This window comes from Sciurus carolinensis, chromosome 13, assembly GCF_902686445.1.
Source record: "Sciurus carolinensis chromosome 13, mSciCar1.2, whole genome shotgun sequence".
In the NCBI taxonomy this organism is placed as follows: Eukaryota; Metazoa; Chordata; class Mammalia; order Rodentia; family Sciuridae; genus Sciurus; species Sciurus carolinensis.
Window position 1 is genome coordinate 1,753,118 of NC_062225.1, and position 14,659 is coordinate 1,767,776.

At 45.8% G+C, this 14,659-nt stretch overlaps 1 pseudogene and 1 gene segment (V, D, J or C); both read right to left on the reverse strand.

The window, feature by feature from the left end:
- The window catches only part of LOC124963123 (immunoglobulin kappa variable 2-30-like), a 52,177-nt gene extending 43,250 nt beyond the window's left edge, over nt 1-8,927 (reverse strand). Inside the window, 2 exon segments of the V gene segment in view lie at nt 8,187-8,490; nt 8,875-8,927. Of these exon segments, the coding sequence occupies nt 8,187-8,490; nt 8,875-8,923 (353 nt within the window).
- Nucleotides 3,109-4,544, reverse strand: LOC124963121 (Krueppel-like factor 4; annotated as a pseudogene).
- Nucleotides 8,928-14,659: the final 5,732 nt, after the last annotated feature.

Sequence of the window (14,659 nt, forward strand, 5' to 3'; positions counted from 1 at the left end):
GAAAAAATTGAAGAGGATCTTAGAAAATGGGAAGACTTACCATGCTCTAGATAGGCAGATTTAATAATGTCACAATGGCCACTTGACCAAAAGCAATGTACAGAGTCAATGCAATCCCATCAAAATGCCAATGACACTTTTCACAGAACTAGAGAAAACAGTTCTGAAAGTTCATGTGGAAGAACGGGAGACCTGGAAGAGCCAAAGCAACACTGAGCAGGAAGAGTGATGCAGGGCGTCACAACACCCCAGGTCCAGTCATGCTCAGAGCCGTAGTGACCAAGCAGCACGGCGCAGGCGTCAAACAGACAGGAAGAGCAGGGGAGCAAAAGGAAGACTCAGAGACCAGCACACATGCTTACAGCCATCTGACACTTGACGAAGAAGCCAAAAACACAGCTTGGAGAAAAGACAGCCTTTTTAACAAATGGTGCTGGGAACTCTGGACCTCCACATGCAGAAGAATGAAACTAGATTCCTGTCTCTCGCACTGCATACAGGTCAAATCAAAATGGACCAATGACCTAGAAGTCAGACCACAAACCTCGCAACAGCTGGAAGAAAACCGGGTCAGCACTCCATAATATTGGCACAGGCACAAACAGCCCTAACAAGATCCCTAAAATTAAAAACAACAACAACAACAACAGAAATCAATAAATGGGATATCATCAAATAAAAAAGCTTCTGCACAGCCAAGAAGTGATTAAGAACATGAAAAGAGTCTACAGAATGGGAGAAAATCTTTGCCAGTTGCTGCTCTGACAAGGGACCAACATCCAGAATATATAAAGAACTCAAAACACTTGACACACACAAAATATTAAAAAATTAAAAGAAATAATAACCTAATCGATAAATGGGCAAAAGAACTAAAGAGACTTACCTCAAAGGAAGAAACACAAATGGTCAACAAATATTTGAAAATGTTCAACATTCCTGGCAATTGGAGAAATGCAAATCAAGACTATGATACGATTTTATCTCACACCAGTCAGAATGGCAGTCATTGAGAATGCAAATAATAATATATTAATAAATTCTGGGGAGGACGTGGGGGAAAAGCCACACTCATACATGGTTGGGGGGACTGCAAATCAGTGCAACCACTCTGGAAGGCAGCATGAAGGTTTCTCAAAAAATCTGGGGATGAATCCACCACATGCCCAGCTCTCCAGTTCCTTGATAGAGACGCTCCTGCATACCATGCACTTCAATGTAGAGAGCAGTGCAACTCACAAGTAAAGTCATGGAACCAACCTAGACGCCCTTCCATAAGTGAATGGATCAAGCAAACGTGGTACACATACACAATGGAGTTTTACTCAGCCATAAAGAAGAGTGAAATGATGCCATTTGCTGGTAACTGGATGGAACTGGAGAACATCATGCTGAGTGCAACAAGCCAGACTTAAAGAGTCAAGGGTCAAATGTTTCCTCTCGTATGTGGAAGCCAGAGCAAAATAAGGGGAGTCCGATATAAAGATAAAGGGAAGGTCATTCTACCTTTGGGATAAACAACCCTGAACCATCAAATAAAAATGGAATTGCAAATGTGGTGGGTGAAATAAGATGTGTTTGGGTTGATTTGAACATGAGCCACATGCTAGATTTCACATGTCTGCTCAGTCTCTACATCGTTTGTATCCAGATCTAACTATTTCCTGATGCAAATATTTGATCCGGACATGTGCTAAATGTGCACCCTTGTTGCCTTTAGGACCTCTTCAATCTCAAGGTGTAAATCCTAGAGGTCTACAACCAAATAAGTTACAGCAAATGGACGTCACTCACATACCTTCTTTTGGGAAATTAAAATTTGTTCATGTAATTATAGATACATAGTCAAGTTACACTCATGCTACTGCTTTCAGTGGTGAGAAAACAAAACATGCCATTCAGGCATTAAAGCAAGCATTCTTGATAATGGGAATACCTTGGTCCTTGAAGACAGATAATGGGCCATGTTTTGTTAGTACTCGATTTAAACAATTTTGTGAATCATGGAACATTTGTCATCCTACTGGTATCCCTCATAACCTGCTAGGAAAGACAATCATAGAACGTGCAAATCAGTCTTTGAGAACTCAAATACAAAAGGAAAGGGTGAACTCATCCTCCCCTGGAGAAATATTAACATCTTCCTTATTTACCTTAATTTTTATTTTTTATTTTCAGATAAAATATTATAGGTTTACTTAAAACAGTAAACTTGAGTATGCAAAATACAAACTCACCTTGAGTATGCAAAATACAAACTCCACAAAATGTTCATTTTTTTTACTTTGTAGTTTACAAATATACAAAATAGAAGTTTGCTTAAATTTATATTACATATTTATTAAGGCAAGGAACTATATAGAAAAAAAACACATTTGTTCTGCTTAAGGCATACTTGGGAATAAACCATTGTACAAATTATTGTACATCTGAAACCACAGTGCATAACAGACTGCATAAAAATATAAAAGTAAACCAGGTGTATTTACCTGACTTAGGTCATGCATGTAGATCGGAAGACAAAAATAGATTTTCCTTGTCAACTATGCAGCAGTTTGAGAGCTTTGGCTTCCTCATTTGGTACCTTTAGAACCAAGACTCACCAAGCACCATTGCTATAGGCTGTTAAAACACATTTTCTGTACCTGAATTTCTTCCTCTTCTTCTAACATCATAATAATGGCTTTTAGAAGGCAAGGAGAATACAAGGTGATCTTTATGCTTAATGTTGCATGGAAACACAATTCAAGGGAATTCTGGTCTTCCCTCCCCCACCCCCAACTCTCAGATCTAATTTATACCCTGATATCCAAACTTCCAGTCACCCCCTTGGCATTTTGTAAGTCCAGGCATGTTCAAGTTGGATTTAGAATTGGAAATATAGAAGATCCAGTCACAGACCTCATCTGTTCTTTGATTTGTCTTTTGCATTCCTCCTTTCTACTGGTTATCGCTTCGTTCACAAGCTGACTCGTTGGGAACTTGGCCATGATCGTAGTGCTTGCCAGCTGGGCTCCTTCCCCGTGGGAAGACGGTGTGAAAGGTTAAAAAAAGAAAAAAATACTGAATTCTCCTCTGGCAGTGTGAGTCATATCCACTATTTGGGATTTAAAAGTGCCTCTTCATGTGTAAGGCCAGGTGGGTCCCACCTGGAAAAGGCCGGGTCGCACTTCTGGCACCGGCGGTGCCCTGTGTGTTCGCGGTAGTGCCTGGTCAGTTCTTCAGAGCGCGCAGATTTCCACCGGCAGCCGTCCCAGTCACAGTGGTAGGGTTTCTCACCTGTGTGGGTTCGCAGGTGTGCCTTGAGATGACAACTCTTGGTATAGGTTTTGCCGCAGCCGCATAGTCGCAAGCGTGAGTGGCAGTCCTTCTCCGGGGCCACGACCTTCTTCCCCTCTTTGACTTGGGCTCCTCACGCAGGCAGGAACCAGGTGGCATGAGCTCTTGGTGGTGGAGCGGCGGGACCTGTGGCTGCATCTGGTCGGGCAGGAAGGCTGGATAGTTGGGTCCCGGATGGGGATGGAATCCTGGGGGAAGCGGCTGGGCAGAGTGACAGGCCCGGCTGCTCAGCAGTTCCTCGGGACCCAGTCGGGGTAGTCCTGCTGGGGAGCTGCCGCCCCAGGGGAAATCGCGTGCGCTAGGCCGGTGCCCATTGCTGAGCTGGGGTCCAGCGCCCAAGTGCGCTAGGGGTCGACCGACCGTGCACGAGGAAACCGCCTCCTGCTTGATCTTGGGGCACATGCGAGGCGGCCCGCCGCTGCAGGGCGCCACCACCACCGGGTGGCTGCCGTCAGGGCTGCCTTTGCAACACCGATGCCCGACGGGCTGCCGGACTCGCTGCCAGGCGCGCTCAGCGATGCCTTCAGCACAAAGTGGCCCATCAGCCCGCCCCCTGGCGGCTGCGGCTGCTGCGGCGGAATGTACACTGGGTCCAATTCGGCCGCAGGAGCTCGGCCAGAAGCCGCCTGAAGGGCTCACATCCTTGATGTCCGCCAGGTTGAAGGGAGCCGGGGAGGGGGTGCAGACTCCCGGCCATAGAGGAGGCCGCCGCTGGTGCCGCCTGGCGTCACGCCCGGGTCGCCCCGGCCGGGAACCGACAGCTGAAGCAGCAGGTGGAGGGCGCGCTGGCAGGGCCGCTACTGGACGGGAAAGAAGAGGCTGAGACCGACGCCCACGAGGACGCGGTGGGGGCCACCGACTCCTGATGGACAGTGAGTGGGAGAGAATGAAGTCTGGGTCCAGGAGGTCGTTGACTCCTCCGTCTCCCTTCGGGGTAGAAGGGCCGTTGCTACCACGCACGCAGCGCTGGCTCCGCCACTCTCCAGGTCTGTGGCCACGGCCGCCGCCGCCAGGTCGTAGGCGCGACCGGGAAGCACCGGGGGAAGTCGCTTCACGCGGGAGAGCTCCTCCCGCCAGCGGTTGTTTGGGGCACCTGCTGGACACAGTGTCCTCTCCCTTCCCGCGGAGCCAGACGCGAACGTGGAGAAGGACGGGAGCAGCGCGTCGCTGACAGCCGTGTCGGACTCGCCAGGCGGCGGCCTCATTATTGTGGGGCCCAGAGGGTCCTCGGCAGCCCGAAGCAGCAGGGGTATCCGAACCCCAAAACCAGGAGGGGGGGAAAGCTTAGAAACGGAGCCAAAGCCAAAAACCAAACAAAAAACAAACAAACAAAACCCAAAATTGTCCGAGATCCTTCTTTGGATTAAATGTATATTGAAGACGTCTTTCTTTAAAAAGTTCCTTTGTATACAAAAGTTTTAGAAAAGTAAACTCTTATAAAAATAGACAATCGGCAAGGCGAGTAAGTGGGTCCGGTGGCGGGCTGAGTTCTCTTCGACTCAGCAGCGTCCCCCTCCGCCGTCGCGGTCCTGCGGCTGTCGTCCTGGGCGCAGGGGCTGTGGCGGGGCGGTGGGCGGGCGGCGCGGCCAGGTGAGAATGGCCGGTGGCGCGGAGCTGCGAGCTGGGCGGAGGCACAGGGCGCGGAGTCCTGGGGGTTGCTCGGAGCGCGGGCCCAGGGGCGCAGGCCACGGGCGGGCGGGGCCCAGAGGGGCGGGGAGGGGCACTCAGCGGCTCCGGTGCCGCCGCTGCCCGCCACCGCCTCTGTTCCCCGTGCGCCCGCAGCCGCGCTCGATCTCTGGGGCCCGGGAACTGCCCTTGTATTTATTTTTATTTTTTAATTTTTTTCTTCCCCTCGCAACCCCCTGTCATTATATATTGTCATGCACTTATCAGAGAAAACATTCAGCCTTTGGTTTTTTGGGCTTGGCCTATTTCACTTAGCATGGTATTTTCCAACTTCATTGATTTACCAGCAAATGCCATAATTTTATTCTTCTTTATGGCTGAGTCATATTCCATTGTGTATATATACCATAGTTTCTTTATCCATTGGTCAATTGAAGGGCATCTAGGTTGGTTCCACAATCTAGCTATTGTGAATTCAGCTGCTATGAACATTGATGTGCCTGCATCACTGTAGTATGCTGATTTTAAGTCCTTTGGGTATAAATCAAGGAGTGGGATAGCTGGGTCAAATGGTGGGTCCATTCCAAGCTTTCTGAATGATCTCCACACTGCTTTCCAGAGTGGCTGTACCAGTTTGCAACTCCACCAGCAATGTATGCGTGTGCCTTTCCCCCACATCCCAGCCGACACTTATTATTGCTTGTGTTCTTGATGATAGCCATTCTAATTGGAGTTAGATGAAATCTTAGGGTGGTTTTAATTTGCATTTCTCTAATTACTAGGGATGATGAGCACTTTGTCATGTATTTGTTGATCACCTGTGTATTTTCTTCTGTGAAGTGTCTGCCCATTTCCTTAGCCCATTTATTGATTGGGTTCTTTGTATTTTGGGTATAAAGTTTTTTAAGTTCTTTATAAACTTTGGAGATGAGTGCTCTGCCTGAAGTGTGTGTGGAAAAGATTTTCCTCCCACTCTGTAGACTCTCTTTTCACATTGGTGATTGTTTCCTGTGCTGAGGAAAAACTTTTTAGTTTGAATGTATCCCATTCATTGATTCTTGCTTTTATTTCTTGTGCTATGGGGGTCTTGTTAAGGAAGTCTGGTCCTAAGCCAACATCATGGAGATTCAGGCCTACTTTTTCTTCTATTTGGTGAAGGGTCTCAGGTCTAATTCCTAGATCCTTGATCCATTTTGAGTTAAGTTTTGCACAGGGTGAGAGATAGGAGTTTAGTTTCATTTTACTGCATATGGATTTCCAGATTTCCCAGCACCATTTGTTGAACAGGCTATCTTTTCTCCATTGTAAGTTTTTGGCACCCTTGTCTAGTATGAGATAACTGTACTTATGTGGGTATGTCTCTTTGTCTTCTATCCTGTACCATTGGTCTACCTGTCTATTTTGGTGCCAATACCATGCCGTTTTGGTTACTATTGCTCTATAGTAGAGATTAAGGTCTGGTATAGTGATACCCCTGCATCACTCTTCCTGCCCAGGACTGCTTTGACTATTCTGGGTCTTTTGTTCTTCCAGATGAATTTCATGATTGCTTTTTCTGTTTCTATGAGAAATGTCATAGGGATTTTAATTGAAATTGCGTTAAATCTGTATAGCACCTTTGGAAGTATGGCCATTTTGATAAGATTAATTCTGCCTATGCAAGAACATGGGAGATCTTTCCTTCTTCTAAGGTCTTCCTAAATTTCTTTCTTCAATGTTTTGTAGTTTTCATTGTAGAGGCCTTTCACCTCTTTGGTTAGATTGATTCCCAATATTTTATTTTTTTGAGGCTATTGCAAATGGAATTGTTTCCCTCATTTCCCTTTCAGATGTTTCATCACTTATGTATGAAAATGCTTTAGATTTATGCGTGTTGATTTTATAGCCTGCTATTTTGCTGAATTCATTTGTGAGGTCTAGAAGTTTTCTGAAGGAGTTTTTTGGATCCTCTAAGTAGAGAATCATGTCATCAGCAAATAGTGACAGCTTAAGTTCCTCTTTTCCTATTCATATCCCTTTAATTTCTTTAGTCTGACTATTTGCTCTGGCTAGTATTTCAAGGATGATGTTGAATAGAAGTGGTTAAAGAGGGCATCCCTGTCTTGTTCCCATTTTTAAAGGGAATGGTTTCAGTTTTTCTCCATTAAGAATGATGTTGGCCATGGGCTTAGCATAAATAGCCTTTACAATGTTCAGGTATGTTCCAGCTATCCCTATTTTTTGTAGTGTTTTGAGCATGAAGGGGTGTTGTATTTTGTTGAATGCTTTTTCTGTATCAATTGAAATAACCAAATGATTCTTACCCTTAAGTCTATTGACATGATGGATTATGTTTATTGATTTACAGATGTTAAACCATCCTTGAATTCCAGGGATGAACCCCACTTGATCGTGGTGCACGATTTTCTTAATATGTTTTTGGATATGGTTTGTCAATATTTTGTTAAGGATCTTTGCATCTATATTCATCAAGGATATTGGTCTAAAATTTTCTTTCCTTGATGCGTCTTTGCCTGGTTTGGGTATGAGGGTGATATTAGCTTCATAGATTGAGTTTGATAGGGTACCCTCCTTTTCCATTTCCTGGAATACTTTGAGAAGTATTGGAATGAGTTCTTCTTTGAAGGTCTTGTAGATCTCGGCCAAGAATCCATCTGGTCCTGGGCTTTTCTTGGTAGGTAAGTTTTTAATAGCTTCTTCTATTTCATTGCTTGGTATTGATCTGTTTAAATTGTGTATGTCCTCCTGGTTCAGTTTGGGAGGAGCATATGTCTCTAGAAATTTGTTGGTGTCTGTAATTAGATTTGAATCCCAATTTCACAAAGAATAGATTTTCCAAGCATGGAGGGACCATAAGAATTCCCTACACCATCGCCCCCTGTGCCAGATTTTTGCCCAGGACACAGGTCCTGCTCAATGGGCAGTGTTCATACTCATCCTGTCTGTTCATCAGAGGTGCCTGGACCCCTCTGCTCCTGTCCTCCATGTGCCAGGCCAGGCTGCTGCAGCTGACAGGGCCATGAATGGGTTTGGCCTGAGCTATGGCTGAGGCAGTCATGGTCCACAGCCCTCAGCTGCACCCTGTTCCCTGAGTCCCCAGCATCTTCCTCTCACACACTCAGAGCATCTGCTGAGCTGCTGCCAGACCAGCAGGACATGTGGCAGCTGGGCCACCCAGGCAGGAGGTTTTTGTTCTGGGCTGTATCACAGTGTTAGGATATTGTGTACCTTGCATGCAGTAATAGACTCCAGCATCCTCAGCCTCCACCCTGCTGATTTTCAGTGTGAAGTCTGTCCCTGACCCACTGCCACTGAACCTGTCTGGGACCCCTGTGTCCAGGTTGGAAACCTGATATATAAGTCTCCGTGGAGACTGGCCTGGCTTGTGTACAACCCAGTGCAAATAGGTTTTTCCATTACTGTGTAGGAGGCTCTGACTGGACCTGCAGGAGATGGAGGCTGGCTGTCCAGGGGTGACAGGCAGCGAGAGGGGAGACTGGGTCAGCACAATGTCTCCACTGGATCCTGAAATAATGACAGAGAAATTCAAGGTTATGTAGTCTCATAATGAGTCATATTAGATTTGTCTTTCTTTCTTTTTTCCCAATGAGTTAATTTTAATATGAGTTATATAACACAAGTATCAATTTTTAAAAGGACTTCAGTTTTGTAAGTATGACACACTCTTTTTAATTTTTCTGCAGCATCTTTCTCTTTCATTGTGACAATCTTGATCAGAGGCAGGTTCCTTGATCCTTCTTCTTCTACCTCATATTAATCAAAATCACCTGCCCATCCTGGAGGGAAGACCTGCTCATCTCTCATGTGAACAGAGCACACATAGAAAGATTGGGGGCCACAGGGCTCACCTCCCTCCCCCTTCTCCTTCCTCATCCCCTCTGTCCTCACCAGGGATCCAGAGCATCAGCAGCCCCAGGAGCTGAGCAGGGAGCCTCATTTTGAGAAGGTGAGCTGAGGAGTCCTGGTGAGTGAAGGCCAGGTTAGAGCTGAGCTTTTATGTCAGCCTTGCAGGCAGGTCCTCCCCAGGGAGCAGCATGCAAATGCCCTGGTGGGTGCTGGGTGGAGAGAGTGAGGGAGGGTGGGGTCCTGCCTTGTGAGCCCAGGGGACATATAATGTCTCTACATTTGGAGAAAATACAGTACAGAAACTGCCCAGGCTGCCTGTGGTGTGGACAGGAGGCCCATCATGGAGGCCTGGCTCTGTGGGGTTCATCTTGCCCTAGACCTGCCACCCTAAGACAGCACAGATCCAGGAATATGGATGTTGCCTGCAGGACAGTCCTTCAGAGGGAATGGCCATGCTGCTGGCTCCCTCCCAGCTAAGGAGACAGGCTGGCAAGTCCCACCTCACAGGTATTGATTTTCTGAAGTTCTTCTGCCCACAACATGGAGTTCTGGGAGTTGCAGAGCTTCTGGTGTCTGCTGTCACCTGAGAAATACAAGAATGTCAGGGGCAGTGTTAGCCATCATCTTTTCCTGTCCTAGTGAATGAAACTGGAGCACAAGGGTCAAAGGGAGCTGGTGGAAAGAAACCTGTGCTTCACCTGGAGACCCAGGAGCCCTGCCCAAGTTCAGAGGAGAAGGGACATGTCCACCTGGGGCAGTGAGTGTGAAATTCCTGGGAGCTGGGTCTATAAGTTGGTGGACAGCCTGTCCTAGTCATCTCCATCTGTGACACTCAGAGCCATCTGACCACTTCCCAAGAGAAGAACACCTTGAGGCCACTGGAGAGAGTGGACAAGGGAAGTTTCTATGTTAGTTCTTCTTATAGATGAGAGACAATTCCTTCCTCCCTCTGCTGTTCCTTGTCAGAGACCCTGGACCACAGGTGCCACAAGTCACATTGAACGTCTTCTGCACTTCTGCTTTTCTGGACGTGGGACTGGAGGAGGATGGACACATGATTAGGACTTGACACCTAGTTTTGGCCTCAGCTCTCCTGAACTCAGTGAGTGACCTGGTTAGACATTTCTGCTCTGGCCTCTTCCCTGGTTCCCAGGCATGACAACTGGTTTCTGAGCTCCTCTCTGGGTTGGAGTGTCTGTGTCATCGAGATGGACAGGTGGGTTAGCTGTCCTCTTGGAGCTGTAGAACATCAGTGTGGAGAGCAGAGGGCACAGGATCCTGTGGACACAGGGGGCTCACCTTCAGGTTCTTCTCACTTAATTCTGTGTTAAGATGTCTCACTTTTGCCCACAAGAGGGCGACATGAACATGCAAAAAATCCTCACCAAGGCCTCAGCCCTTGAAAGGCTGATGTGTTTCAAGCATGAGTGTAGTTGTACATGTTTACCTGGTAAGACAGCAGCATTATAGGAAGTGAAGAGGACACCCTGGTCTCTCCCTGTAGCCACTCAGGTTTTCTTTTGTGCCTTCATAGCACTCAGGGAGTGAGGAGGTCACCACTGTCCCACGTGTCACAGTTGACATCAACTAATCTTACCTAGGCTGTGTCCTCGGGGTCACACAGGGGCTGCTTTAAACTGTCATGCAGGGACTCAGGATGGGGAGCCTGTGTCCCCTTGTGTTTGCACCATGTGGAGACCATGGCCTTCGCTGTGGCTGGAGGAAAGTGAGTGATTATTGAAGAAGAGTTTTACCTGTGAGGAAAACCCTTCTCTTAAAAAAAAATCACAGTTTAACAAGACAAACAGTAGACTAGATAACAAAGAACAACTCTGGATGTTGTCAGAAAAACTCATATAATCTAACCTACGTAAGGTTCTCATACCTTCTACCATTTGTCAGTCCAGTGAAGCACTGTTGTCAATACTTTGTGGAACTTCTTTCTGTTCCTCTGCATGCACTGTGTGTTTCTGTGTAAAACATTGCCCCAACCAGTAGCTTAAACCATAGTTTTTCACTCTCCCCCTGTTTCTCGGAGTGAGGAATCAGGAGTGGCTTCCTGGATGGTTCTGGCTCCAGGTGTGACTTCAGGTGTGTGGGACGTGAGCCACAGGTGCAGCATGGAGAGACTTCTCTGCTGGATCTCCAGGGGCCTCCCCTACATTGGCCAGTGGATGCTGCCATTGGCCAGGGCCTGGGGTTCTCACTGTGCCCTGCCCTGGGCTGCCTGGGGGTCCTCACCAGGTGTCCTCTGGCTTCCCCTGGAGCAGTTCCCCCTCCCAGAGTGGTCAGCAGGCAAGAGTCTCAGTGTCCTGGCCTTTCAGGTCACTCACAGATACTTTCTGGCACTGGTTTGGGAACAGGCCAGCCCTGTCCTGTGTGGAGGGAGAGTGTTGAACAGCTGGAGTGGACTCGGGAGGCAGGGTGCTGGGCCTCTGGGAGGCTGAGCCTGTTCCTGACTCTCCCCTGGAGGCCTCCTGCCTGGAGCTTCCTCTCAGCATTCTCTGCCCCATGATTCTGCAGGAAAGGGGTTTCAATTGTGCTGTTTTCAGGTGTTTGACTCTTGACTGCTACACACCCCATGCTGCCCTGGTACAGTTGTGAGCACACAGTCGACTGAATATTAAAGACATTTAGATAAGAAAAGGCAGTTTTGTCAATCTTTCCTTATTTTTTTCCTCCTCTGTGCAATGGAGGCCTTGCTGTGCTGCCACCTGCCTGTGCTTGGAAGAGTCATGGGGTCATTTCCTGTGCTATGCAAAGACCAAGGATGTGTTCTCCAGGTTTTGTGTGAAAAGGTTTCTGCATTTACTTTGAAACCTCAATTTTCTGGCTACAGGATTTTAGGTTGAAAATTGCTTTTTAGTATTTTCAAACATTGTTTCTGTTCCTCTTCCTCAACTGTCTCCCTCTCTCCCTCCTTCTTTCTCTTCTTCTCTTTACATACTTTGTTTTTTCCAGCATGTTTTATTAATTGATTAGTATTAATAATGTAAGCTTCACCATTTGGGTACTGAGTCCTTTTCAAGTTATTTTTGAATTACAATAGAAGCTTGTTATGGGTTCATTTGAACATTAGGCTAAACTGGCCCTATCTTGTTCAGACAAGTCATCCTGTGTGAAACAATCCCCCTTTCCTTGTGAGCCCCCTCCCATGGAAGCTACCACTTCCTGTCCCCACATTCCCTTGACTTATGGAACGTGAGCTTGCCCTTCTGAACATGTGCTGAGGATTTCTGAGAAATGATGTTTCATGTAACCTGTGGTTCTAACTTCACCCCCTCCTCACTTCTTTGTGGTTTTCCAGTTTATAAGGGGCAGTTGACCCCCATGGGGGTGTTGGGGACTGCAGAACTATTTGCTTTCTGCTTCCCTGACCCCGACCAAAATATATTCTTTGTTCTTTATTTCAAAAGGACCCAGAGTTTTATTTAAGTTATTGGAAAGTCACCTTAAGATTTGGAGGTCACGTCAAGATATAAACCAGAGTTCAGGTTGTGGCTATTAGCAACCCAGGACCCTCACCCCACACACAGAGAGGAGTGCCATCCACTGTGGTTTTGCTGTGGTTTGGATCAGACATGGTGACTGATTTGAACCCAGGGCATGAAGAGGAGACAGATGAGACTACGTGCTGGGAGGTTCCTTATTTATTCTCTCCATTTGGTGTGAATGTAAAGCCCAGAGGTGTCTCAACTAGGTTGGTGCTAAATCTTCTGTGGTGTTTCATCTCCAGTGAATGGAGAGTCAGAGGTGTGTCAACTAGGTTGATGGTAAAGCCTTGTAGGTGTTTCAGTTAGTTGCTTTTCTGACACGAGGCCATCTTGGCACAGGCCCTCTGATAAATAGGTGATGATGATGGTCTGGAGACTGGAATGGGAGGAGAGAGTCTCTGTTTTTCTTGGAAAATTGTCTTTAGTTGATCACGTGTTTGTCTTGTTGTCTGAGTCGGTGCTCCCTCATTGTTGCTTCAGAGAGAAAACCTTCTCCTCTCCCTGACAGGTGGGACCCATCAGTGACTCGCTGTCTCACTGTCTGGTTACATTTTTGTCTGTGAGTTTACCCCATTTCTACCTTTGCTCTAACACTTAGTCTTACCATGGGATCTAACCAGTCTCGCTGGGCATCTGACCCTCTGGAATGTATGTTAACACATTCTCATCAGAGTTCCATGTAGATTATGGGGTGCCTTTAACACCGGGAGGCCTCCAAACCCTATGTGAATTAGAATGACCCACATCAATGTGGGATGGCCAAATGGGGGACTGGGGACCTCTGAATAGCCAGAAGGTGTGAAATACGGCAGCTGGTGGGCCTGGCCATCCTGATCATTTCCCATATGGGGTCCAATGGCTGGATGTAGTTTTGAACCCTACAAAATGGTTGTGAAAGTGTATTAAGGATACAACTCAAGTCAGCCAAGATTCTGACCCTAAGGTAATGAAGGTTGCCAAAGGTATAAAAAAAATAAAGAGTTCTACATATAAAATATATTTAGTAAAAAAAAAAAGGAAAACATTCCTAGGTAAGAAAGTCTTTTACCTGGTAAAGTAATGGTAAACAACAAGAGGGTTTAATTAAGTGATAAATAGTTTGCACATAACTAAGTTAGTTATATATAAGGATCACAATCAGTTAAAGCTACTCAAGGTTTTTCCCTAATGTCAAATATTAATGTACTGACATAAATGACAGTTAAATCTATATGTTAAAATGATAAGGATTTCTTAAAACTAATTTACTCTTAACATTGTGTGTGTTGTTTTACCTTCTTGAAATAGTAGTCTTAAAAATTAGGGTTTGTACAATTCTGGTTAAACAACAACTTTTATTTTAGAGTATTGTGCTCTATTACAAAGTCTAAATTTTCCTTTAGAAACTCAGCCTGCTTAGTATAAAGACATCAATGTAACTGTGGTGCTATTATTCTTCTTTGCATATTAAATATGTTCATTTCTCCCATGCATAGAAACCTTCAACATAAAAGGCTAAGGAAACATTTTATCAAGCTGGTGTTCTCCATACTAAAGTGGTCTATAATATTGATTTTAGACTTATAAGGATAACAATTTTTAAAAACTTTCATTTATATCATTTAATGTTCTGTAACAAATGCTAAACCTTATGTTACCTTTTACATTGGGTAAAAATGTAAATGTATTTGTAAATGATAATGAGAGCCTGCTCAACTTAAATGTTTATAATATAAACCAAGGAAACTTTGTGCCAGTTTTGCACTCACACTCACAAAAGAATCTTAACATCTCTCTCAACATTTCTTTAATTCATACTTTAAATATAATGTTATGTTAACTAACATTCACATAGACTCAGGAAACAATATATGTAAACTTTATAAAATGACATTAAAAAGATACACAATTCAACTTCAAACAGGTATTATTAAGTCCTTCAATTTGTTTGTGGAAAATAAAGCAAAAACTAAAATACATCAAAGTTGTCAAGGGGTTTGTCACCAATGATCCAGGGCCTAAAAGGCCTATGGTGATCTCTTCCAAAAGATTAAACCCAGTGGCCTCTGGATGGCCTTCCCACTTAGGTATCATAGTGGCCACTGCCCTTATGGTCTGAGAGGGGATGAGTTAACCTTGGGACACTCCCTCTCAGTGACAACCCCACCCTGTGCAGAGACCCTCCTAAATGGAGCACTAGGTAGATGGAAGGCTAGTCACATTATTCAATGTCAGAGTGCTGCTTGACCACCTAGACTCACCTTTGTCCCCACAGGGCCCTCAACACAGGCCTGGCTGAAGCCCAAGAGCATCCACACTGGCCCCTCCAGGACTGTGAGGATATGCCTGACCAG